Raw genomic sequence first — 27,894 nt, forward strand, 5'->3', positions numbered from 1 at the left:
TCTCGCTGCGTGTTACACAACGTGTTAAGCAGTCTGCGCATGCGCACTTCGAGCCCGTGGACAGGAAGCCTGACCGAAGCAGCTGATAACCAGGCTTCGGATGTTCCGGGGAGCACGAAACAACGGGATTTTAATCAGGGATTTTTAATTCGAGGACATAAATCGGCGATTTTATGAGGAGTGTGCCTGGACACCCTTCAGAGTCACCGATGGAGCTGTATTTTATACAGATCGCTGTTTATTGTCGAGTTAACTGCAGGGCCGGAGCAGCTCAGTAACAATGAAGGCCTAGAATCCAGATCTGAGGGGTTTAAAGCTCTCCTCTAACCTCATACACCCGGATCATCAACACGCTCAGGTAATAATATGCTTACCAATAAGCATCCATAATGCAAAAGTCATCAGAATGTCTTTAATTACGCTAATTTGGACGTATTATGAGTTTGAAAATGTTTTTAGTGTTTGAGAGGTTTGTTTTATTATAGTTATGGTCATTTTTTTCCAGCTAACGTTAGTTTTTAGTTTATTTTTTATTCATTTATTATGTAACATGTTGCATTGTAACATTACATTTGACGATTTATTACTTCTCGACCGACATTTTATCAAAATAACGTTACAGCAAACGAATGACGTCTGCAGATTGGAAGATAATGTCGCTAAATTCATCGACTGCCACGTTAATGTTGATATATATCAAGTTGAAAAAGCATTGCTATAGTGTAAATTTGAAATTATTCCGTTTATTTTTTTGTATTTCTTAATGTTTGTACCTTTACATAAGCGTTTTCTCGAAAAGGGTGGAGTCGTTTGGTTGTTGTAAATGTACATGGCTTTGGTATCGGTTTTACATTTGCTTTAGACACATTACTACTAGTGTTTTTAAGTGATAATCTTCATATTTTGGTTGGATGATGGTGATTTTTGTTTTATATATTTGTATATGATGTGTCTACACTGCAGTCCTGAGGGACACACGCATGGAAAAAATACTTCAGTGCTGCTGAACCATACTGTTGTGAAGCACTATGTATAATTATAACACAACAACTATCGTTATGTAATCACATTTATGGAGGTAAAGTTGGTTTTCAGACATTCTCTTTGATAATATAATCTCAGAAAAGTATTTTTGCAAATTCTAAATGGGGAAATTTTATTAGCAGCCATTGATTATCAAAGTACAGCATTGTTTACAGTCAGTTAGATGGTGCTAATGTTGTTTTGAAGTCATACTTGCATGCTAATTCTGACCGAATATTCAAAGAAGCATGCTAAATTATATAGACAGTTAAAATAAACAAATGTTTGAATATATAATCACTTTTATCTGGTTATATATTCGCACATTCGTTCAGAGACAACGTGTGACATGCTCCCTATATTGTTTACCATGGTGCTTTGAATGTTCGGTTTGAAATCACAGGTGAGTAAGACTTCAAAACAACATCAGCATTGTTTATTTGACTGAACAGTATTGTGCTTGGCTGATAATAAGATTTCACTATTTAGAGTTTGAAAGCAATACTTTTCTGACATTATATTATTAAGGTGAAAGTCTGAATATAAAAGCAACTTTGCCTCAATAACAAATTTTCCAATACACCGCAAACACAATGACAAATCAGCGATGTTTAAGAAGTTCAACAGCGCTCCGTAATAGCGGGAAATGCACTTTTTAAAATTTAATATCGATTGGTACTGAATTCTAGTATCGTGACAAGAAAAATCCAGCTTAAACCAGCCTAGGCTGGTTTTAGCTGGTCGACCAGGAGAGGGGTTTTGGTCATTTCCAGGCTGGTTTCCAGCCATTTCCAGCCTGGTCTTAGCTGGTCAGGCTGAAAACTGACCAGCTAAAATCAGCCAGGCTGGGAGCCCAGACAAAACCAGCTATGTCCGGCTTAAAACAGGCTGGTCAAGCTGGTTTTAGCTGGATTTAGCTGGTCAGTTTTCAGCCTGACCAGCTAAGACCAGGCTGGAAATGGCTGGAAACCAGCCTGGAAATGGCCAAAACCCCTCTAAAACCAGCCTGGTCGACCAGCTAAAACCAGCCAACCAGCCTAGGCTGGTTTAAGCTGGTTTTTTCAGTAGGGTGACAAACAATTTTTTTCTAAATCATGCAGCCCTACTCTCAACTCAGCACTGACAAATCTTGTTTATTTCCTGTCTGCAGGCATGGCTTCACAGCTGCAGGTGTTCTCCCCTCCGTCGGTGTCTTCCAGTGCCTTCTGCAGGGTGAAAAAAATGAAAGTGGAGAGCTGTGCTTGGGATGCTTCCAACGAAGCGTACAGTTCTGTGGGCCAGTACAGCTTCAACCCTGCAGCGGGGCTGTCTTTCGGCACCTCCGGCCTCGTCTTCCCCCCAGGGTCCCGAGGTCAGGTGGTGGTCCGGGCGGCAGACAGCACCGGGAGCCTCCAGCGTGGGTCCAGTCGCAGAACATCTCACAACAACACCCACCACTCGGAGTCCCACTCGTCCCGCGGGCACAGGTATGGCGTGAAGAGAAAGAATGAGGAAGTGGAGAGCTCTGGCGGAGGCGGGAGCGGAAGTAGCAGCGTTCAGATTCTGGAAGAACTCTCGGCTCCGGCTTTCTCCACACAGACGGGAGGAGCAGGAACCACCGGCCAGTCCATCCCACACTCGGCCCCCACCACCAAAAGCAGCAGCTCCAACGGGGAAGGAGACTACCAGCTGGTCCAGCACGAGATCCTCTGCTCTGTTTCCAACAGCTACGAAGTCCTGGAGTTTTTGGGTCGAGGCACGTTTGGGCAGGTGGCCAAGTGCTGGAAAAGAGGAACTAATGAGATCGTGGCCATCAAAATCCTGAAGAACCATCCGTCGTACGCACGTCAGGGACAGATTGAGGTATGTTATATGCTGCGTTCCAATTCGCACACTATTCGTCCTAAATAGTATTCGAAAATAGAGTTGGCATGTCCTGAATTGTAGGATGTTGAAATGAGTACTCAAAAGTTACTATTTCTGGTAGAAGTTCGAAGTAGTTTGTGCTTTATTCCGCTGCATTTCTAGCCAGCTAAATTTATTTGTTATTTTAAGTGTAAATAGATAAATATATTGTTGATCATGATGAAATGTGTTTTGTTTGAAGAATTGTTTTTTACATTTTTTTATAATTATTTTTTCGGGGTTTTCACCTTTAATGGATAGGACAGTAGATATTATTGACAAAAAAAGCATAGGGAGCAGAGGGTGGGGAAGGATCGGCACAGGACCACGAGGCGGGAATCTAACTCGGGTCACAGTGAGCACCGTAGTACGTGTTGACGCACTAATCACTATACCACTGGTGCCGACGAAGAATTGTTTTAAGCATATTCTGTTTGAAATAAATCAAATTAAAGTGCAGAAGCGTGCATGCTCTAACGACTGATTTACCGCAATAAATTGCGTGTTGGATGTGAATGTGAACACAGCTAAAATCATTAATCAATTTTAAACATCGCAAATGCAAGTCATGATGGTATAAAAGTGGCAGGATTATGATGGAAAAAAATATAGAGAAAAAATAAGATAGTTGTGAAGCGCTTGCTGCTTTTATTAATGTTAATATGTAGTGATGTAATCCATAAAGTAACTGTAGTCTGATTACTACTACAAGTAGTTCATACATGTGGAGATCATAGCTGGGTAGATTACTCATGAATTGTAATCAGTTACTGACTACAATTTACATTACGACAAGTTTTGTCATTTTGGAGGGCTAGTGATTCAACTGTATGTGATTTCAAATAAGGATTAATACCAAAGTAATCCACAATGTGATTTGGTTACATTATCAAAAATGTGTAATCCAAGACTGTATAATACTAACTACAAATTAGACGGACAAATTTTGTAGTCAGTAATATAATATCTTTACAATATATTACACAGTTATAGTAATGTAATCAGACTACCTGTGGATTATATTTAGATTACTTTTGTGTTGCCATTGTGTAAATATAAAGTTATGCAATCCATAAAGTAACTGTAGTCTAATTACAATTACAAGTAGTTTATGAATGTTTAAATCATAGCTGGGTAGATTACTTGTGAATTATATTCACTTATTGGTTACAAATTACATGACGACAAATTTTGTAGTCAGTAACGTAAAATCTTGGATTACACATTTATGGTACTGTAACCAGACTACTTTGTGGATTACATTTAGATTACTTTTGTGCTGCCATTTGTTTAAATATGTAGTCATGTAATCTATAAAGTAACTGTAGTCTAATTATTATTACAGTAGTTTATAAGTGTGGACATCATGGCTGGGTAGATTACTTGTGAATTGTAATCAGTTACTGATTACAAATTAAACCACAACAGATTTTGTAGTCAGTAATAAAATATCTTTGATTACACAGTTATGATAATATAACCAGACTACTTTGGGGATTACTTTTAGATTACTTTTGTGGTTACCTTTATTTGATGTCCCATATATTGAAGATAATCTTATTCTGTTTTGTCAGATACAAAGAAAACATGATTGGCTAGTAACTAATTTCTAAAAGCTTTTAACAGTTAAATATATATATATATATATATATATATATATATATATATATATATATATATATATATATATATATATATATATATATATATATGTATGTGTATGTATGTGTGTGTATATATATATATATATATATATATATATATATATATATATATGTATGTGTATATATATATATATATATATATATATATATATATATATATATATATATGTATATTGATGTCTGTATTTATATTTGTACATGTAAATGTATTTTATTACATAACTTTGACTTGATTAAATTGATAGAATAAAGTCAGATACATCTAGCACGCCTTCAGGGTGAATAAATAATTTGCGACTCTTTTTTTTGGTGAACAAACCCCATAAGGTAAAACGATTAAAAACCGATGTAAATATAAAGAATACATTTTTAAGAGCTTGCCCCATTTGACACTGTTAAGAAAGTATTTCCCTTTTTCTTAGTAGCCACTAATTTGTCATTGACCCTCTTCTAGGTGAGCATATTGAACCGTCTCAGTGCGGAGAATGCGGACGAGTTCAACTTTGTGCGCTCTTATGAGTGTTTCCAGCATAAGGGCCACACCTGCTTGGTGTTTGAGATGCTGGAGCAGAACCTGTACGACTTCTTGAAGCACAGTAAGTTCAGTCCACTGCCACTACGCCACATCCGGCCCATCCTGCAGCAGGTCGCCACAGCCCTGATGAAGCTGAAATGTTTGGGTCTCATCCACGCCGATCTGAAGCCTGAGAACATCATGCTGGTGGACCCCATCAGACAGCCATACAGGGTCAAAGTTATCGACTTCGGATCGGCCAGTCATGTCTCTAAAGCTGTGTGCTCCACTTACCTCCAGTCCCGCTACTACAGGTGAGCAGCGATTGTCTGGAATGGGTAATTACTTTAATTACTTTAAGCTTTGAATTTGTGTAAGCAGAAATCAGCAGATTTTAATCATTGTGTCTTTATTTACTTGTGTAAATGTGTGTATATTTATATTTATTTAGTTTTTAAATTATTTTCAGTAATGTTATTGACTAATATGAGAGTGGTTTATTTACAATACAGATTGTAAAGTCATATTTTCTGTCTTTTAGTAGATGTATTATATGATAAACATTAAATAAATGTTAAAAAGGTTTTTTTTTTGTTTTTTATTATGATTATTATTATTTTTTAATTTATTATATTCATAGTTTTTAGTTCCAATACTCCCAGAGTCATTCTGCATAAATTTGCTGATTTATTTTCAAAATTATAATATAATATAATATCTTTAATTACGCATTTATTATAAAAGGTTTTATAAAAAGTAAATGCAGCATAAATTCAAATATTGTGACGTGTTTTTTTCCCCTCTTTTTTTCTCATCAGAGCCCCTGAGATCATCCTAGGTCTGCCGTTTTGTGAAGCCATTGACATGTGGTCGCTGGGCTGTGTGATTGCAGAGCTCTTTCTGGGCTGGCCGCTTTATCCAGGAGCTTCAGAATATGACCAGGTCCCAGATACAATCTTACTACTATCACTGTTAAAGGTCCCGTTAAGTGCTTTGAAATGTGCATTTTACATTTAATATTTGATGTAATCTCAAATGAAACATAGAGGGTGGGGACATAAAGTAGCTCCTCCCTTTTTATAACAACAGCCAGTAGCATTTTGCTTTAGCACAGCTCTGCCAGTGAGTGGTTAAGCTCAAGCACATCAAATGAAAATTGAATGAGAAGGGGGCGGGGCATGTCTGACACTAGAGGGCATTTGATTGGTCAGAGGATTTGATGAGAAACTGAAGTTTGAGGTGATGTGGAAGAAATTATTGATCTATTTAGGCGGAAGTGACAGACTACAAGCTTTGGGTGTTTAAATGAGTTTTATATTTTCTAAATGTGAATTTGGCCACTGTTTTGGAGCACACTAACTTGAGGATATTCTTAACTTACATATAATACATTTATTTAAATTTCACGGGACCATTAATGTTGTTTCTCAGAAGCCCAATAATGTTGTAATGCTCTAAATATTGGCACCATGTTACTGAATTCACTGTCAAAGTCTTATATTTTTGTGTAAAACTTTCTAAATTATCCATATTTTGTTAATAAATTAAAGAAACTTTTTTTTTTTTTTTTAATTGGTCAAATTTGATTGTATTAAGACAAGATGTGGGCTTTTACTGCATATGTTAATGCAAATTAGCACTATTACTAAACTATTGTTTCTAGCTTGCAGTCAAACATGAAATCAAAAGCACAACTCTGTGTACACAAATTAAGTCATCCAGATATAGTTGAGTATTTACAGAGAATATGTTGCGTATATTGTGTATACAAACGCTAATCTTGCAATTTTCTCACAACATTCATATAAAATATAACCGCATCATTTTTGCAGTTTGCAGTTGCTTTAGGGCTCTATTTTGACGACCATGCGCAAAGTCCAAAGCGCCGGGCACAAAAGCATTAAGGGCGTGTCGGAATCCACTTTTGCTATTTTAAGGACGGAAAAATCTGCTTTGTGCCGTGGTGCATGGTCTAACAGGGTTGAGCTTATTCTCATAATGAGTTATAGGTGTGTTCTCATCTCTTATTCCCTTTAAAGCCTGGTTTATACTTCTGCGTCAAGTGACCGGCGTAACCCACGGCGCAGGCAACGCGCGTGGCTGTGCATTTATACTTCTGCGCGCTGTCTCCGTTGGTCTACATTAACACTTCCGAAACGCTAGTGGGCAGTGAGGTGTTAATGTTCCTCTGTGTCGAGTTTCTTCGCTTCTGTTTTGCTATTCTGAACACTTCCTGGATGTACAAGTGACTCAAACCTGCTCATTTTGAGGCAGGAACCGGCGGACGTGCAACAACTTTAACTATGAGGTAAACACAGCACAAAACTTTCCATCCGGAGCTCCTTCACGGGACTCCACACTTGTAAACAATCGCTCGCGCCATTCGCGCGGCTTTCGGTCCCGCCCAGACTCGTCGGCGCTAGCAAGTCGACCAATCATAGAGCTTGCGCTACGCGTTGTTGCGACGTGTGGTTACAATTTTTGAGAGGTGCACGTCAGTGACGGCGATGGCCACGGCGAAGGGTTATGCGTCAGCGCCGTAGCATACGCCGGTGTTTGACGCAGAAGTATAAATCAGCCTTAAGAGTCAGTTGCGTCAGTCAGTTAGTGCATTTGCTATTTACATGGTGGACTTTGTAAATGAAAATACTGAACGCTTCACTAGCGAGAAAACCGTTAAACAGAGCATCTACAGTGTGAGAATGAGCCTCGTTCTTTACTTTCACTTTCACTCTCGTGGGTAGGGAAATGTGTTGTACGCATAGATATTCATTAGTCTACATAATGAATTTCATTTATGAAGCGCAAAGATTTTTTTTAAATATATTTCTAAATTCAGTTCTAATCCAATCAGCAAACAAGTAAGTGAACAATAATTATGAAGTGTTTTATCCTAATACATGCTATGGCCCATATGGTCTAAAACCTGACAGGTGGGCAAATCAGCTTGTTTTTAATGCAACAAATATAAATATGCATATAATAAATACTACTACTACTAATAATAATAACATTATACAAAAGCAAATTGTTATGAATAAACTGAAAAAGCTCCCAGAGGTGAAGAAGACATGGAGGTGGTGGTTTTTTAGATTTATGTAGGCTAGAAAATAATAATTTTTGTAATATTTTAATCCTTTTATTCTTCTTCATTTGTAAAGATATTTGCGTATTGTTGGACACCCTGTCTGTATTAAGCAATGTGTCAGAGCGGCGCACAACTTAAAATCTCTGCTGGACTATAGACCTGGTCTGGACTATTGAACAGACTTCTGTAGTTCCTCAAAATATCAACGTGCCAACAATGCACCTTAATACGCCTCCTTTTTTTAGACCAGAACACCTATGGGCGCACATATGAGCACAAATGCATTTGCTATTTAAACAGCATGGTGCAAAACGACTCTTGCGCCAAGCTGAAACTAGCAAACAAAGTTTCGTTGCGCCTTACAACACATTGCGCCTGGTGTTTGATAGGGCCCTTAGTGTTAATGTTAGCACTTAAAATTTAAGAGTAAATCCGAAATAGTTGCATACCACCAACAGGGTGCTTTCTGTGATAAACTCTTTAATATAAAAACTTTTGTTTGTAAAGTGCGTCATGTATTGTTCATGTGGCTAAATTGCAGCAGTGTGCTGATATTGTGCAGTATCCCATAGAGCAGTGGTTTTCAACCTGTGGGTTGTCACCTCCCAGGGGGCTGTGACGATATTGCAGGGGGGCCGCCAGCTCTTATTAATAAAAAGAAAAATGTTATTATTTGTAAAAAGGTTTAGTCATTTAATTTATTATGGGATACAGGATATAGATTTTCCCTTTTTTATCCTGAATCTCTCTGGGCTAGGTAATCTGTTGTGTTAATTACACATTTATTCACATCATTGGCAGTTTATTCAGTAAAGACTAGAAAGTTACTAACCTGCAACAAATAGCGGGTTCATTCAAAAAGTTCAGGGGTGCTGCGGAAATGTGTTCAGATTAGGGGGCCACGAGTTAGGAAAGATCAGGAACTGCTGCCATAGAGTTTTAGTCTGCAGCAGCAAAACTATGACATTTGATATTATTTACACTTGATGAGTTCCTTTCTAGTCCTCAACTCATTTTTTCCCCCTTCCAGATTCGGTACATTTCTCAGACACAGGGTTTGCCTCCGGAGTATCTCTTGAGTGCCGGCACAAAGACGAGCCGCTTCTTCAACAGAGGGCCGGACTCCAGCTATCCGTTGTGGAGGTTAAAAGTCAGTACATCCTTATTTCATCGAACAGTTCAACTTGAAACTTGAACAAATCCTGATTTTTTTTACTGAAACCCCATACAAAAAAACCCATTGATTTTGGTATGAGGGAACCGGAAGTGCTAAAATGCTAACTCGCTTCCGGGTTTTTGCATATAAATTGACGTCATGGTTCCTCCACTCTATTGTTAGAGGGAAATGGGCGTTTTTAAAAATGTCTGTACCGATTGGTACTGAATTGCAGTACCCTACTGTCGCTGTGACTGATTTCCACTAAATATTGTTCTTATCCTATGCAATGCAAATATCTTATCAATCCAGTTGTGTTTATTCAGTTTTCAGATGGTGTTATAATATCAAACACAAACAGTTTTGTGATCCAGGGTCACAAAAAAAACAATGTTTTATTAGACCAATTATTATATATTTTTTTTCTAGACCCCATCTGAGCATGAATCCGAAATGGGTATCAAGTCCAAAGAAGCGAGAAAATACATCTTTAATTGTTTGGATGACATGATGCAGGTGAGTTGAAATGTGTAAAATGGGATGCTTTAGAAGGATAAAAACCTGTGATATTTATCAGTGTAAAATGTTTTTGCTTTCCAGGTCAATCTGCCGAATCATTTAGAAGGGACGGACCTGTTGGCGGAGAAGGCGGACCGACGGGAGCTGATTGACCTGCTGAAGAGGATGCTGAGGCTGGACGCCGATAAAAGAATCACACCCACAAAGACACTGGCACATCCGTTTGTGACCATGAGCCACCTGCTGAACTTCCCACACAGCTCACAGTAAGTCCACCTGAAATCAAAACTAATCATGTGTATTTTGTTAGCTCGCATCGCTAGTTTTGTGGTGAACAAATCATCTGTGCGTGTCATTAAGGGAAAAAAGTAGTTCCTGTTTAGTTTCAGTTAAATTCTCAGATTAGGTCTGTCTGAGGTGTTGGGTGTGGCTAACGTATTAACCACGCCCATCCAGCTGTCAGTTTGACAACAAACAGAAATGGTGAGCGGGAGGAGTCTGTTAGGTGGTAATAACTCTCCACAAACTCTTTTCCCCAGCTTTCTGAATGAAACTATTGAGGAAGTATTGCAGCTTGCACACTCAAATGCATGTAGTTTTTCTCCACTTTTACGACGTAGTATAAGTAGGTGAATTGAGATGCAGCAACAGCTTTGGTTTGTTTAGTTTTGTTTCTAACTGGTGTTCTTATAACTTTTTCTAGCGTGAAGTCGTGCTTCCAGAACATGGATATCTGCAAGAGAAGAAACAGTAGCTTTGACAGTGGGAAGACCCTGTTTGCTGCTAATACTGTTCCTGGAACTGCAGGAAACCTAACTGTGACCTTCAGCAGCCAGCTTAACCAGCACAGTCAGGTGAGGAGAACTGCCTCCGCTTCCAAACACACACTTGCGGTGCTTTCACGCCTAGACGTTTGTTTCGGAACCTGTCTCGTTTGCCCAGTTAGCGCAGTTCATTTGGCATATGTGAATCCAGCAACCGTGCTCGGATCCGCGCCAAAACAATCGCTCTGAGATCGCTTGAATGAGGGGGTCTCGGCTCAATTGAAACGAACTCTGGAGCGGATTGATTGCAGTGAGAAAGCCATATGATGCAAGCACGGTTTTATCACAGTGTATTAAGTGTATTATGGATATGTAATAGGCATACGGCTATATGAAGAGAGAATTATGGGTAGGGCGGGAGGTCATTCCAGACATCCTGGAAGTTTCGGGAGTCTCCTGCAAATGCAAAGAGTCTCCCGGATGCCCCCAAACGAGTGATAATCTCCAGGAAAACGTGCGTCTCCCTCCTGGTACTCTAAAACGTCATGCACCCTTCTCACTTCTGCCCACCGCATCCCTCTTCGCTCTTCAGACACGTCGCACGCACCTTGTCAAACACCACCAAACCACCACCTCCCCTGACAGCTGAGCGGGACTCTGCAAAATAAACCGTGAAACTCTGACTAATGTAAGGAGAGCTTACTCACACGTGACTTGTTTTAGCTCTTTTGGTCTGTTTAAAAACGTTGCCGTGTGAAAGCGAACCGCACGGATAACAAAGAGCTACAAGGTAACAGTTGTAATCCCTGTTTCAGAACAAATGAATTGATTCACAGGTGTGAAAGCACCCTTGTTCACTGATCCCTATATAGTGTAGGGCAGAAAAGGGGAACAAAAATGACTGGATACCTGCTTATGCTTACCCACATGAAAAAGTACTATGATGTAATGTAAAGTAAATACTGTTGTGTTTTTGAACCATACTATAGTGTAGTACTTGAATGAATCTGTTTTGGTAATTCTACAGCTTATGCCTAGCTCAGACTGCGTGATTTTAGCCCCGATTTTGGCTCGCCAATAAGTTTTGAGAAATCGCTGACAAATGCCTGAAATCACAGGCAAATCGGTGCACGTGAGTGACAATCACACAGTATGAACTATCAAAGACGCGATCTGAGAGAATCGCCAATGAGTCGCCGGTGCCTGTGAGATATTTGGTGTGCTGAATATCTGGAGCTGTCGGCGATTCAAATCATGCCGTGTGAAATGAGTTTTGACTGAAAATAACATCAGCGGTTTATTTGGACCCAAGAAATGGAGGAAAAACTAGTGGAGGTTTGACAGGAGCACTCGTGTCTGTTTGACGTTTCATACAGAAAGTAAGTTGAGGAGAAATGGCTAATTCCCTTTAAACCCAGGTGAGCAAATATGTACATTTTCTACCCCATTAAAGGCTTCTTTCTCATTATGTAGTTAATAACAAAATATATACGACATGTTTTTGGCTGTGAGATGTAGTTTGGATGAAGTTGTCGGCGATTCTTCCTATAGTAAAGTCATGCAACGTGAAAGTCCCTGTCGCCGATCGATCTTGCAGTGTAAACAACGCAGCGACGAAACGCCTGCCCAGATAGTCATGCAGTGTGAAAACATCTGTGACACGACGACTTTGAAAATCATGCAGTCTAAACTAGGCATTATTCAATCATATTAGACTTGATTTTGAGTGTACATCCGATACATTTCCCAGTGTGAATTGTGGGTAAAAAAGCATTGAATAAATGGGGAGTGAAGGCTTTGACTCAGATCTGGGACACCTTGGATGTTTCTCAAGATGCTTTCTTCAGCAGTCTTGCGTTCTCGTGTAACGTCATCATCAGCGGTTGACCTGGCAAGATCGGTCTTCACAAGAACGCAAGTCCATTCTCTGCGTTGGAATTGAGAAACACCCGATATATAGTGCACTATATAGTGGATAGGGAGTGGTTTTAGTCTTTAATGCAATGTTCACACCAGACGCGTAAGGATAAATCTCGCTATTCGCGCGTAAATAGTCGCGTGAACATTTGAGGTTACTTACTTCGTTCGCGCGTCAAACCCCGCTTCATTCGTGTGTCAAATTCACTTCAGAACAGACGCGGATTCGCGTGATGGGCAGGGCTTCTGTCTGCCCCGTGACTCTAGCTTCATAGCTAAATGGCTAACATGGATTTTATGAAGAAAATAACAGTGTTTCTGTGCTTTATGAAGGATGATAAACAGCGTCGGTACAATTAGAGCCGTGACTGAGTCTACTACATCCTTTCAGAGGTGCATCCAGCTCTTTAAGCTCATAAACTCCTCCAGAAACTGAACCTGGCTGATGGAGGTTCTCAGTGGTGCTTCTGACTGAGCCCAGCCCAGTTTGATGAACTTCTTGTCGGTGTCTGCTGGGGGATTTCCCCTGGGACACCGACAACAGGCGATACGTCACAATCACGCCCCCACAAGAGCAAGCTCCTGATTGGTTAACTTGGCGCGAATGTTCGCTGAAGTTCAGATTTTCGAACGCGAGTGATTCGCACGAAACACGCATTAAGCACGTCAAACGCGCAAAACGCTCAATCCGCGCCACGCCATTCGCGCCATGCGCATCGTGCAATTCTCGTCATTCGTGCCGTGCGTATCGCGCCGCAGGATGTCTATTCGCGCGTTTGCATTGACTTAACATGTAAATCACTCGCGCTTGACGCGTGTGCTGCGTCTCGTCTGAACGCAGCATTAACACTGTTGTAAATGTTCCCCTCAGGTTCCCTCTGCTGGTGGAGCTGTTCCTCTCCTCAACTACCAGCCGGCTCTTTACCAGCAGGCCACCATAAACATCCCAGGCCTGGCTCAGCCCAGCATCCCCCTGCAGACCCGCTCCACCCAGCTGTGTGCTCAGACCGAACCCTTCCAGCAAACCCTCATCGTCTGCCCCCCCACCACTATACAAGGTGAGCTAAGTAGGATGAGGATTATTTTACGGTTAAATGCTCCTCTTAAAGCTCAGGTGTCAAGCTCCGCAGCTCTGCACAGTGTAGCTTTAACTCTAAGGCCTTGTTTACACTAATGCGTTTTAGTTTGAAAACGCGCAAGTTTTGCTAAGGTTACGCCATCCGTCCACAGTACGCCATAGTTTTGAGCGCCGAAAACTGAGCAAACTACTCTGCTCGCATACTGATTTTAGCGTACTGTATAGTATGGAAGTATGCTGTTTCGGACGCAGCCCTATTGACTTAATAGCCTCGTCCTAAAGGAATGATAGCCCCGCCCTAATGGTGTTCCATGTGACCAAAAAAGAAAAGTCATTTCAAGGGGGCGGGGGAAGGTTTTCAGGGCAAATTATTATTTTTTTAGTGCACAGATATATTGTTTATAACAAGCACTACTATATACATATAATGATAAGAGCAATTTTAATTTCGTGGCATGTCGCAATAAGTTGTATTTCTTTATTCTGTTCAAATGTTTCTCAAACTTGATGATGCTCAATATATTTGCTTTCCTTGTAGGGCTTCCATCCTCTAATAAAACCTCTAGCTATCCTGTCAGGATGGAGAACGGCGTTCCTGTTGTCCAGCAAAACCAGTCCTCGCAACCCCTGCAGCTTCAACCCAGCATGCTGACACAGGTACGGCACAGCACATTGGTCTCTGTCAAACCTTTAGGGCAAGTCATGTCACTCGCTCGCCATCTTTGAAACGCCTCTCAGGCATTCTGTTTGAATGGGGAAACGTCAAATTCTCCAAAATTTCTTGCCAAGCTTCAGATTCAATTTCATATTAGGAATCGCAGATGAAATTAAACGACGACTGTCTCTTTAGTTTCATTTCTAAACATTCGTTTCACACAAAATCTGCAGAAACTCGTGTCTGGTCTGAGCCCCTCCCTCTGAGAATCGTCAATCTGTATAGATCGCTGATTGGCTCCTGCACTAAAGGACGGGGCTTCATTCGCCATGCTGACTGTTACACTTTTCCCCATTCAAAACTGTAGGAGTGACGAGTCTTGTGTATATAGTCTTCAGTCAAACCGACATGATGTCTAACTCTCCGCTGCTTCGTCAATGCCCTCTGATGAACTGAGTCCAGTTGAGTAGGAGAGGCAACGTCAGTTCTTAAATCTGCATGGATTCACTGCTGGAGAGTGCCAGTAAATGAGATCACAGCCTTGTACCCTTGACCCCAGTCTCACCTTTTGTCTAATCTTTCCGTGCTTTATTCCCCCTTTCCTCCTCCATGGTGCGCCTCCTCCATAGGGCTCCTGCACGCCTCTGATGGTGGCCACGCTGCACCCTCACCCAGCGGGAGTGGCGTCCCAGTACCCGCTGCCCCTGGCGCTGGGCTGTGGGGCAGGACGGCCCGCTCTGCTGGAGCAGACAGCCACAGTGCTGGTAAAGAGAGACCCACCCAGCGTTCTACCACTAACAACACCATCATCATCTCTCATCACCTCTCCCTTGCTAATCCTGCTTTATTTTCAATGTGTCTTGATTACTTTGCGATCACTCTTTGATAGAACTCCGCTTAACTGAACTCTTTCTGATCTCTCTTTGATAGGGATGCACTAAATATTTGGCGGATGAAAATTATCGGCTGAAAATAGCATTTTTGGGTTTTGGCCAATTAAAGGGCCATGAAACCCCCTCGTTTCAGCAGGGTGTTTTCACACCTCTACTTTGGAACAAGTCAGAAAAGTGGGCGTGTCCAGCTCTGTTTAGGGGGGAGTGTCGGAGGAACTAAAGTGGGAGGGTGTGGGAGTGTCTATTTGGGCACGCGCGAGTTTGAGTCAAAATACACACAGGAGAAAGTGATGGTGTTTAACCTACATGGACATCTGTAGTCGAATTATTTGCCAAATTATTAAATGTTGGACTTTAACTGCAGTTTGGCTCTTTCATTCAGGGAATTCATTCATGCCCCTCGCGACAAACGAGATATTTGATTCGAGGAACTGCTCTAAGCGTGTATTTTTCATGCAATGTTTGATACCGCACGGCGAATGAGAGAAAAAAAACTCAGCATTTCCCGGAAACTTAGATGCACACGGCAGGTAGCGTCAGAAAGCCGCGTGTGTTATTCCGGTCATAAAATGCGGTGCTAACATGTTTGCACTCAATGCAATAGTTAACTTTATTCGATACGAACAAACTTAATATACAAGAGCACTGGTCACTCACTTACCAAATCTGTAGAGACAGGACAATCACCAGCAACTAGAGCCGCGTCTTTATGAAGAGAAGAATACATCCGGAATCCGAATTTCAGCGTTTGCAGATGAGAACAGCTCTCAGGTAAACAATAATCCCCCTTAGACGCGTAAATTATTGTTGTCGAGCGTCGCGTACACTGTTAATCCACACGTGACTCCAGATGAGCTCTCACAGAGAGAAAATGAAAACAAAACTTAATGGCAGCAAACTATAAAAGCAACACTTCACACTTGTTTTGCCAACACAACTTGGCGTCTCTGTGGTGTAAAGACGATGACACTAATGAATATTAATTAAGTTGCACAATAGAGCGCGCTGATTGGTTTGAACCAAGCCTTACTCATGCATTAATGCATCACACTGTAAGACGTAATAAGACACACTCTGGCACAGACGCCCAGTCTGCACGCTGGAATACACTCTATTATGTCATGACCGTGACGCAGCTTCAAAAATTCGTTTCAAACAGGAAGTACGAATTTGCTTGAAATAACGCAAAAACAACCAATTTACACTTTTTAGTGAAATATAGGTGTCCTAATAGTGTTTTTAGCAGTGTGGGACACATATACGACTGTCAACAGCTCAAAAAATGTGTTTTGGTGTTTCGTGACCCTTTAAGGAAAATGACTGGAAATATGAGCTAGATTTTGATCACACCGAATGCGCTTTTTTGGCCCGTTTCCACTAGAGGTGTGAACCTACACTAGTCTCAGGGTTCGGTTCGGTTACGATTATCATGCCATCGATTCGGTTCAATTCGATATTTCGGTGCATCACGGTGCATTGACGGTGCTTTCCATACACAGTTTTATATTTTCTTCACAGCAGCATTTCTTGTATTAAAATGTATGAATATATTTATATACTATTTGTAATACAATTTTGTCATTTAATACAAACTGTCAGAGATATAAAGTACCTTTAAACAAAACGAGCATTTAGCAAATAATATAAACAAATATTAATATCCAGCTCAAATTCTGATCCTTGTCTAGTTCTCTTACACCCCTTTGATTGGTCACACCCTCAAAAAAAATAAACGGTTGCGATTGGCTCTTGTGCGCTGCGCTCTTCACAGATGAGTAATGCTGATAAGCGGCAGGCGGCAGCGGCGATCTCACAGCTGATGTATGATAGACACGGTGGAGAAAACTCTGCAGACACGCGCTCGTTTCTGGATGCAAAAGTAACGCTGTAAAACAGCCGAGAAGAGAAGAGAAGCCACGCCAGCAGGTCAAATGGGCCACTGTGTGTGTGTGAGAAAGAAAGAGAGAGAGAGAGAGAGAGAGAGAGAAATGGAGTAGGCTACTTTCATTCTCTCGATCTCAGTGAAATAGGGGCTATTGTTGTAAATGTCAGTGAAAGACTGATCCAGCAAACACACACAGTGAAATTGTGCAGTTTATGAGTTTTAAGTAGTTAAAGCACTGTAAATACTCGCGATCACCTCCCTCGCGACAGAGCGCATATGAGGTAAATGACGTCAGTAATAACCGGTTATGATTATTACTAAACCGATACCGAATTGTCCGCGTCTGCATCGCAGTACACCGAAAAAACGATTATTTTTGACACCCCTAGTTTCCACTGAGTGGTACAGTTCGGTTCAGTACGGCAGGGGCGCCTGCAGGATTTTATTCCAAGCACAAATCCAGCACTGCCCTCCCCTTTCCGCCAATCATGTCAGACACACTGATGCTTGCTGTCAAAGGCTACATTATTTAAGGGCATTAGTTGTGACATAATTTGTCGTTGTTTCCTTTTTAGTTGTAATAGTTCACTGAAATCGAAATAAAAGCACATCAGCACCAAAGAAAAATCAGACGCTCAAGACGTAATCTTTAAAATTATGACATATTAAAAAAATTTGCAAAGATTGTAATACAATACAGTTAGTGAAGCATCTTTACCTGCAACGACCGAAAATCATCCACCCGCACAGTGGAGTAGTGGACGGGCTCAAACAAAAATATAATTTGCATATTTTTCTTGCAAAAGAATATCTTATTAAAACGATTTACGTAAAGTTTGTCTCTTTGTTTAAATATTCTTCTTGGTCAGTTATCTTCTAGATAAAACAAGAACGGATAACATTTGAGGTGAAGTGCTTCAAAACAAATCAGCTATATGCTTCAGCAATGCCGAATCACAAACTGGATTGTCAAATAAAATAATAATAGCCTAAATTAAATTAAAGTGAAATATTCCGTTTCTGTAGCCTAAATTAAACTGTTTTCCATGTTGCGCCGGTCAATTATAATAGAATTAATTTAATAAAAAATTTGAAAGAGCAGGACAGGCGTTTACAAATTCGCATATTCGCAACCACTAAACCTGTTCCCACATTACCTCAGTGGAAGAAACTCGGCTGAAGGGTGAGACAACTCAGAAATTCGTTGTGAGAATGGAAATGTCTGCTTATTTAAGCCAGTTTGTCAGAAAAAATTGCGAGGAGGCTGCGATGCAGCTGGGTCTGATGAAAGAGACAGTTTCTCCGGCTGCTGATTAGACTCCGGTCTCCACTCCATGTGGGGGATCAGTATTTGCCTCATTAGTTTTAGGCCTTTTGGCAAATTTCTCAATTAAGTTTAGCTATTTTAAAAAAACGTTTACTAATTTTTAACCTTGTTTTAATCAATAGCTATCTGAATGGTAATTTTTAGGTGCGGAAAAAACGCCAGCAAAACTAAAACCAATAGATTTCTTTACCCATCTCCCCCCATGCAAGTACATACACACTTTAAAACACAAACGCACACCTTTATTTGTTGTTATTCTTTCTTGCTTTGTCAATATATCGTAGTGTACAGTGTTTAATAATCAATTTAAATGATGTAACGAAATTAAAAAGCCGCAATAATTTGCACCCTCTCATAGTAGGTACGCACAGTGCGTACGGCTGTACGGCTGCAGGTGCCACTGCGGTACGGTTTGCTTTTATGACTGTTTTCACTGTCAAAGACATACCTGTCAACATTGGGATGTGAAAATGTGGGATATGCCCACCATAATAAGGGGAAACTTTGTCGTACACCACCCTTGGTACCCTTTAAGGCTGATTTGTACTTCTGCGTCAAACATCGGCGTATGCTACGGCGCTGACGCATAGCCCTTCGCCGTCGGCGTCACTGACGTGCACCTCTCAAAAAATTTACTACACGTCGCAACAACGCATAGCGCAAGCTCTGTGATTGGTTGGCTTGGTAGCGCTGACGAGTCTGGGCGGGACCGAGAGCCGCGCGAGTGGTGCTGGCCCAATGGAGCGATTGTTTACAAGTGTGGAGTCCTGTGAAGGAGCTCCGGATGGAAAGTTTTGTTTTGTGTTTACCTCATAGTTAAAGTTGTTGCACGTCCACCGGTTCCTGCCTCAAAATGAGCGAGTTTGAGTCACTTGTACATCTAGGAAGTGTTCAGGAAAAGCAAAACAGCAGTGAAGAAACTCGACACAGAGGAACATTAACACCTCACTGCCAACTAGCGTTTCAGAAGTGTTAATGCAGAACATTAGTGACAGCGCGCAGAAGTATAAATGCACAGCTACGCGCGTTGCTTGCGCCATGGGTCACTTGACGCAGAAGTATAAACCAGGCTTTAGGCCAGGGATGTCAAACTCAATTCCTGGAGGGCCGCAGCCCTGCACAATTTAGTTCCAACCTTAATTAAACACACCTGATCAAACTAATTGAGTGCTTCAGGGTTGTTTGAAACCTGTGTGTTGGAGCAGGGTTGGAACTAAACTGTGCAGGGCTGCGGCCCTCCAGGAATTGAGTTTGACATCCCTGCTCTAGTCTTTTTCTTTTTTCTTCCTTCTGTATTTCTCCTATCTCTCTCTGTCTGTCATGATTTCCTCCATCAGTCTCTCTCCGTGCAGGTCTGCTACAGGCATGGGAGGCATGTGCTGAACTCTTCTGTGCTTTGCTTGCAGCTTCTTGTTGTGTGAAGAGTGTATTGTTGATCTCCTTCCTCTGACCTCCAGCCCCACCATCTGTTCTTCCTCCTCCTCCTCTTGCTCTCAGGGGAGGACACTGACCTGGTGTGCAGCTCAAACACACTCTTCATCTTCCTCTCCCTCTCATAGCCATGTCTGTCCGCAGGTACTCTAGTGCTGCCCGTTCTGGCATGGCACATCTCTTGGCAGGTTTTTGCTCATTGTTTTCTAACTGCCATGATTCTCCCCAACAGGTTGCCGGACTGCTCTTTTTCCCGCCTCCAAATCCATCTAAATGTTTAACGCTTGTGTATGATTTGGGTTGTTTTGCATGCTGTGCTTGTCTTGGCTTTTAAAATCATACCAAATGGCTGCGCTACGTCTTCAAGCTGCCCATGGAGAGAAGGGCAAATATGATTCATTCACTGCAAAAAACAAAAGCAGTGTTTTTGTGTTGTTTCTAGTTCAGAAATCACATTTGCTAAAAGGAGAAGTTTCCCCAAGATGTCAATACTGCACCAGAAACCGAAGTGTTAGCCATATGCACTCACTGGCCACTTTATTAGGTACACTTTACTAGTGTCAGGTTGGACCCCTTTTGCCTTCAGATCTGCCTTAATCCTTCGTGGCATAGACTCAACAGGGTACTGGAAATATTCCTCAGAGATTTTAGTCTATATTGACATGATAGCATCACACAGTTGATGCAGATTTGTCGGCTGCACATCCATGATGCCAATCTCCCGTTCCATCCGCGCTCTATTGGATTGAGATCTGCTGACTGTGGAGGCCATTTGAGTACAGTGAACTCATTGACCTGTTCAAGAAACCAGTCTGAGATAATTCACGCTTTATGACATGGTGTGTTATCTTGCTGGAAGTAGCCATCAGAAGATGGAGACACTGTGGTCATAAAGGGATGGACATGGTCAGCAACAATACTCAGGTAGGCTGTGGCGTTGACATGATGCTCAGTTGGTACTAATGGACCCAAAGTGTGCCAAGAAAACATCCCCTGCACCATTACACCACCACCAGCCTGAACCACTGATACAAGGCAGGATGGATCCGCAATTTCATGTTGTTGATGCCAAATTCTGACCCGACCATCTGAATGTGGCAGCAGAAATGGCGACTCATCAGAGCAGGCAACGTTTCTCCAATCTTCTATTGTCCAGTTTTGGTGAGTCTGTGTGAATTGTAGCCTCAGTTTCCTGTTCTTAGCTGACAGGAGCGGCACCCGGTGTGGTCTTCTGCTGCTTTAGCCCATCCGCCTCAAGGTTGGACGTGTTGTGTGTTCAGAGATGTTCAGGTTGTATCGAGTGATTATTTGAGTCACAGTTGCCTTTCTATCAGCTGGAACCAGTCTGGCCATTCTCCTCTGACCTCTGGCATCAACAAGGCATTTGCACCCACAGAACTGCCACTCACTGGAAATTTACTCTTTTTCAGATCATTCTCTGTAAACCCTAGAGATGGTCGTGCATGAAAATCCCAGTAGATCAGCAGTTTCTGAAATACTCAGAGCAGCCCGTCTGGCACCAACAACCACGTTCAAAGTCACTTAAATCCCCCTTCCTCCCCGTTCTGATGCTCAGTTTGAACTGCAGCTGATCGTCTTGACCATGTCTAAATGCATTGAGTTGCTGCCATGTGATTGGCTGATTAGAAATTTGCTTTAACGAGCAGTAAAGCAGGTGTACCTAATAAAGTGGCCAGTGAGTGTATTTTTCAGTATGTCCTATTTTTAACATTTTCTGACTTTTTTTTTTTAACCTGGAGAGACTTTAAATAAAATATTTTTATACTTTTTTAAATCTCTAAAAAATGCTAGGATATTTAATAAAGTTTTGAATTTTTATGTTATGTATTATTAATTGCTGATTGTGTCTTTTTTTTGTTTTTGTATAATTTTGCTTGAAACTTATATGACCTGAATGTTTTTTTTGAGTGTTTTTTGAGTTTAAACTAAGCTTAAAAAGATCATTTTGATTAAATACTAGCTTGTTTTAAGGAAGAACTTGGTTCATTTTGATTTTCTGTTAACAGACCAATATTTTTTTTAATTAATAAATATTTTTATAAGATAATGCTTATTGATTTAAGAACGTTTAGATATTTTGACTTGAAACAAGACAACTCAAGTTAAAAAAATATTTTTGCAGTGTATAATTATTTATTTATAAAAATAATATATTTTCTGTTAAATTTAAAGGTGTAGTTCACCTGAACATGTAAATCCACACTGTATTTACTCAGAGTTTTCGTTTCTGTTTAGCACTAAAGAAAATATTTTGAAGAAAGCTGAAAACAAATATCCATTCACATCCATCATAGTAAAAACAAAAACTATGGAGTTTAATGTTAACAGGTTTCCAGCTTTCTGCAGTATATCGGCTTTAGTGTCTAGCAGAACTCCAACAGGGCGAGTAAATGACAACACAATTTTCATTGTTGGCCGAACTGTCGCTTTGTGCATTGACGTCGCGCTGCACATTTCTATCAGCATGCTACTTGAAGTTCTGGCATGACAGAATGTGTGAATTCAGGTGTAATGGCCATATACACATCACTGTGGTATGATCAGAGCTGTTTCCACCGGCTCTTCATTTGCCAGTGGTTGTCGTCATCATTTGTTTCCGCACTTTTCTCAGCACTACTAAGAGAGATGTTTTGTGCTTTTTCAGCAGGCCTGGCCAGCGGGCACCCAGCAGATCCTCATACCCTCGGCGTGGCAGCAGGTGCCTGGCATGACCATCCACAACTCCAGCCACCAGCCCGTAGTGAACCAATCTCCTCTCCAGGCCCTGCTGTCCGAGAACTCCACACAGCAAACATCCAGCTGGAGGTCAGAAAATACTTTCACTGTGTGCAAACAGTGAGCATGTTCAGGGCTGAACGATTAATCGAAAATAAATAGAAACCGCATTTCTGATTCTAGAAATTACGTTAGTTTCCCTATTTAATCTTGTTAAAGGGGACCTGTTTTCCTGCTGTGCTGATACAAGATGTAAAATAAGTTTCTGAAGTCGCTAAAGTGTGTATATGTGAAGTTTCAGCTTCAAATACCACATAAATAATGCTTTCTAACTCTCTAAAACTGACCCTTTCAGGCTTTGATCCTAATTGTGCTGTTTTGGAGACTGTCGCTTTAAATTCAAATGAGACTGCTCTTTTTAAAAGAGGGCGGAGCTATAAATGCCTTTGTGTCAGCATAGTGGTAGATTCAAAAACAAGACTAACATCCTATTCTAATGAGGGAGAGATGGTCACTAGTGGGCGGGGCTTTCCCCCTCTGATGACACGTACAAAGAGAGAATGTCAATCAAAGTGTTTCTGCAGACTTTATCAAGTGTGATTATGAAAAATAAAATTATTAAATGTTTAACATTCAAACCTGGTTATGTTCATCACATACCGTCTAAACCCCTATTAAAAGTTATTTTGGCATAGCAGGTTCCCATTAAAGTGTCAGTTCACACAAAAAAAGAAAGTTCTGGTATTATCCATTAGCCCTAATGTCATTTCAATCCATAAACCTTCATTGATCTTCGAACACAAATTAACGTAGCTTAATAACTGCCTAATAACTTTATTGCCTAATAACTTGCCTAATTCTGAGAGCTCTCTCATCATTAATAACATAGCTTATTAGGCAGGTTATTGTATAACAATGGTTTGTTCTGTAGACTATCGAAAAAATATATAGCTTAAAGGGGCTAATAATATATACCTTAAAATGGTTAATAAAAAAATAAAAAACTGCCTTTATTCTAGCCGAAATAAAACAAATAATACTTTCTCCTGAAGAAAAAAATATTATCAGACATACTGTAAAAATTCCCTTGCTCTGTTAAACATAATTTGGGAAATATTTAAAAAAGAAAAAATTTTGTGTGTGTGTGTGTGTGTGTGTGTGTGTGTGTGTGTGTGTGTGTGTGTGTGTGTGTGTGTGTGTGTGTGTGTGTGTGTGTGTGTGTGTGTGTGTGTGTGTGTGTGTGTGTGTGTGTGTGTGTGTGTGTGTGTGTGTGTGTGTGTGTGTGTGTGTGTGTGTGTCACAAAATTACACCCACATTGATGCAGTGTTGTTTGCAACAGCATTGTGATTCATCACTAAAATGAATATTTCAGTTTTAGAAAATGTTTGGGTTTATTAATCGTGTTTATTTTAATAAAGATTAAGAACTTTCCAAGCAAAAAAGAAAAACAAAATGATAATAGAGCTATATAATTTTAGTAAGGAATCTGCTATATTGTTTTAATGCAATTAAAGAGCATTTTTATTATACAAGACTAAATTAAATGTTTATTTATTTATTGCCACATTTGCAACTTATGGCTATTTTATGGCAAAATGGATATACATTAAAATATTACACACTTAATAACTTAATTGCCTAATAACTTGCCTAATTCTGAGAGCTTTCTCATTCTCCATATACTGAAACCATCTCACAATGTTCAAAGTCCTGGTCCAAAGACGTTCTCTAAGACTTCAGTAATCTAACTGTAATCATTCAGAGCACCAAGAACAATTTTGTGCACCAAAAAACTCTTAACATTTCTTCTTCTTGATGCAGGGCATCTCAGAGTGGTCAGCACAATGGTGTCGTCCAGCAGAACCCACATATCCTCAGCGGCATCAACCCCACTCATTCCCTCAATCGAGGAGCGACTACAGCTACTCGCTCGCAGAACAAGAGGAGCCGCATCTGCTGCGACACCAGCAGCAGGTACTGGCCCATTCACTTATTTCAAAGCTGCCTTTAATATGTTTAATTGCACATTTCAATCTGCATTTGTTCAGTCAGGGTTTTTTTATTGTGTGTAAAAAGATCAAACACAAGTGCTTGATTCTTGCCGTTTGGATTTAATATTAGAGATGAGCATACATTTCATTTCAAATTAGACAATTAATTTGTTTATAATTGAAACATGGCAAATGGAATGGGACGACTGCATAAATAATAAATTACATTAAATTAATCAGAAAATAATTGAAACACACTTTGCAAATTATAATTTTGAGACCAGGCATGATCAAACTGTCTATACTAGATGTCGAATTGGACATTCTAGGTTGACTCATTTATATTTACTGAATAACGAAGCACCACCTAAATGTAATTACTGCCAAGCTGCTCTTACTATGAAGCATATTTTGTTGGAATGTGAAAATTTGAATACCATAAGACAACATTTTTATAAGAAGAGTAGTTTGATGGATATTTTAAAACGGGTACCACCAGGATGAATCTTAAATTATTTATCAAAAGTTGAACAGAAAAATCATATTTAACTTTGAATATATTTTTGTGTGAATTTTATTTATTTCTAAGTAACTTTTTTTATTGTAATACGAATTTTTATATATATCCATTTTGCCATGAAATAGCCATAAGTTGCTAATTTCGCAATAAATAAGTAATAATTAAATAAATATTTTGAAGTTAGTCTTGTATAATAAATATGCTCTTTAATTGCATATATATATATATATTTATATTTATATATATATATTTATATATATATATTTATATATATATATATATATATATATATATATATATATATATATATATATATATATATATGTATGTATGTATGTATGTATGTATGTATGTATATATATATATATATGTATGTATGTATATATATATATATATATATATATATATATATGTATATATATATATGTATATATGTTATCTAAGGGTGGGCTATTTATTTGATTCTTTTTATTTAGTTTATTCTGTTTTTCTATGCTGTTGTTCCGATGTATTCCGCTATTGTTATGGTGTTCTGTATGCTGTTGTTCACATGTTAAAATAAATCAGCATTTTAAAATGCAATATTTAATGTGTCACTCAAAATGGACTCGTCAATTTTTTTTTTAAGTTTTTAAGTAAATAATAATTTAATATTAATCTGACCAGGTAACTGTTAATACTTGGTTAATGAGCGGTGGTTGTTGGTTGGCAAAATTAACCGAAGTGAGCATCCCTAATATATATATATATAATTTATTTTTATTTTTTTTTATGTGCAAAACTTTTATTCCTATTGGTGTTTTGTGGGATTGAGTTATTATTTTATTTTCTCCTTGAGGCTGTTAAATGTTTTTGTACTTACCTTGTGTGTGTGTGTCTCATCAGCAGTGCTCTGGTGGCCTCTCAGTCTTACAGCGCTCTTCTGACTCAGCCAATCATCATCTCCGACACCCCGAGTCCTGCAGTCAGCGTCATCACCATACACAGCGACTCTGAAGACGAGGATGAGCGCAAGTTTCACCCCGCCAGGTGACCACGCTTCCTGCTAACATGTTTTTTTTTTTTTTTTTGGAGTTCCTAGAAAAAAACAGAATATTAAATGAGAGAGTAGTGGATGTAGCTTGTTTTTTTTTTTATTTATTTACTTGAAATAATTTTACTACTAAAAATACAGATTTTGGAAGTAAGCATGTGTTTGAATCCTGCAGGAAACATATTGGTATTTTGTTTTTCCTGTTTTATGATTTTATCCTTGTGAATATTCATTATTTTATCTCTAACACTTTTCTCTTCTCTTTTGTAGCTGCGGCCCCAGCCATAGGACGAATGTGATCAGCTGTCTGACCGTTCACGATTCAGACTCCTCCACCGCCAGTCCTTTAACCCCCAAACCCCAGAACGGTCACATCGGGCTCCAGTCCTCACGACTGGCCAAATCTCTGGCAGTGGTGGCGCCGACTGTCAAAACACAGCCTGTGGAGAGCTCCATATCGGCCAAAATCCCACCGGCTCTAGGCAAGTACTCCATTTCTTGGTCAGTTATTTTATTTTATTCTTTTTATTTCGTGTGTTGTGATGGGCAGCATTGCCTTTTGTTTTTGTTAGTATTTGTTTTTCATTATTTGTTTTAAGTTTTTTTTTTCCCGTTTAGTTTGTTTTTCCATTTTTGTTTGTTTGTTTTTATTTATTTTTCATATTTGTATTTTGTTTATTTTATTATTTTTTGATTTTGTTTTTATTTTATTGTTTTTAATTTTTGTTTGTAATTTATTTTTCATTTTGAATTGGTTTTGTTTTAGTTCAGTTTTCGTTTTTACTTTGTTTCTTTTTCGTTTGTATTTTATTTGCATTCTTATTTATTTATTTTTTTCGTTTTGTTCCGTTTTTTTTTTTTTTTTTTTTTTTTTTTTTTTTTTTTTTTTTTTTTTGGAGGGGGGGGGGGGGGGTGTTTTTTGTTTGTTTGTTTGTTTGTTTGAGAAATATGTAGTAAAAAAAAACATTGGTTGTGTGTTTAGGTCTTCCCCAGAATTACTACATGAAGCCGAAGAGAGCTGCAGCTACAAGACATCAGAGCAGCTCAGGAGGAAGCATCAGTGAGCACCAACAGGAGCCCAGCAGATCTCAACCACTAAACCTCAGTCAGGTGAGCACAGAAGACCTGAGCTGTGTCCGAAACTGATCTTTATCCAATAAATACTAGTGATAAAAGAAACAAAGCTTCGAAAAACAAAGCGTCAAAACAATTTTATACAAAAAAAAAAATTTGTATAATGTTTAAGAAATGTATTTTTGTAATTTTGTCTTGAATATAACTCACCAATGTTGCTAATATGGCAGACTTAAACATGTTTTTTGTTTTGTTTTGCATTATCAATGCTTTTAACATGGGATTAAGACTTAAAAACTAACTAAAAGTGAAGAAATGCAAGTAAAAATATCAAGTACTGATTTCTAAATTTACTTAGACTTGTATTTCACTTCAATACAACAAACATTATTTAATGTGTTCCTTGTGATTTTTTTTTTCTTTTTCTTTTTTTCTTTTTTTTATAAATAAACACTTATTCCAATCTTGGTTCTTGCAACACACTCCAAAAAAGTTGGCACAGGAGCAATTTAGGGCTAGTAATCAGAGAAATTGGTGAAATAATGATGTGATTTGAAACAGGTGATTGTAATTATTATTTGATACAAAAGCAGCATCCAAGAAAGGTCTAGTCCTTCTGGAGCAAAGTTGGGCTCAGGATCGCCAGTTAGCCAACAAATATGTGAGAAAATTATTGAAATGTTTAAAAGCAATGAAAGAGAGGAAAACATTTGGATATTTCCCCATCAACAGTGCAGAACA

At 39.4% G+C, this 27,894-nt stretch overlaps 1 protein-coding gene across 8 annotated transcripts in view; it reads left to right on the plus strand.

Moving 5' to 3' along the window:
- The first annotated feature begins 50 nt into the window (after window positions 1–50).
- The window catches only part of hipk1b (homeodomain interacting protein kinase 1b), a 30,099-nt gene continuing 2,255 nt past the window's right edge, over window positions 51–27,894 (plus strand). Inside the window, exons 1-16 of one of the 8 annotated variants that reach the window (XM_009305774.4) lie at window positions 51–358; window positions 2,174–2,865; window positions 5,026–5,399; window positions 5,904–6,027; window positions 9,204–9,323; window positions 9,759–9,845; window positions 9,930–10,114; window positions 10,552–10,702; window positions 13,401–13,587; window positions 14,146–14,264; window positions 14,892–15,026; window positions 22,464–22,624; window positions 24,357–24,509; window positions 25,932–26,075; window positions 26,350–26,561; window positions 27,062–27,189. In XM_009305774.4, coding sequence (XP_009304049.2) covers window positions 2,176–2,865; window positions 5,026–5,399; window positions 5,904–6,027; window positions 9,204–9,323; window positions 9,759–9,845; window positions 9,930–10,114; window positions 10,552–10,702; window positions 13,401–13,587; window positions 14,146–14,264; window positions 14,892–15,026; window positions 22,464–22,624; window positions 24,357–24,509; window positions 25,932–26,075; window positions 26,350–26,561; window positions 27,062–27,189 — 2,970 coding nt within the window. In that variant the 5' untranslated portion in view covers window positions 51–358; window positions 2,174–2,175. The remainder of the gene's footprint in view (window positions 359–2,173; window positions 2,866–5,025; window positions 5,400–5,903; window positions 6,028–9,203; window positions 9,324–9,758; window positions 9,846–9,929; window positions 10,115–10,551; window positions 10,703–13,400; window positions 13,588–14,145; window positions 14,265–14,891; window positions 15,027–22,463; window positions 22,625–24,356; window positions 24,510–25,931; window positions 26,076–26,349; window positions 26,562–27,061; window positions 27,190–27,894) is intronic. The other 7 variants (XM_009305775.4, XM_073916252.1, XM_073916253.1 and 4 more) reach the window with 7 other exon arrangements.

The sequence above is a fragment of the Danio rerio genome, chromosome 11, assembly GCF_049306965.1.
Source record: "Danio rerio strain Tuebingen ecotype United States chromosome 11, GRCz12tu, whole genome shotgun sequence".
Classification (NCBI taxonomy): Eukaryota; Metazoa; Chordata; class Actinopteri; order Cypriniformes; family Danionidae; genus Danio; species Danio rerio.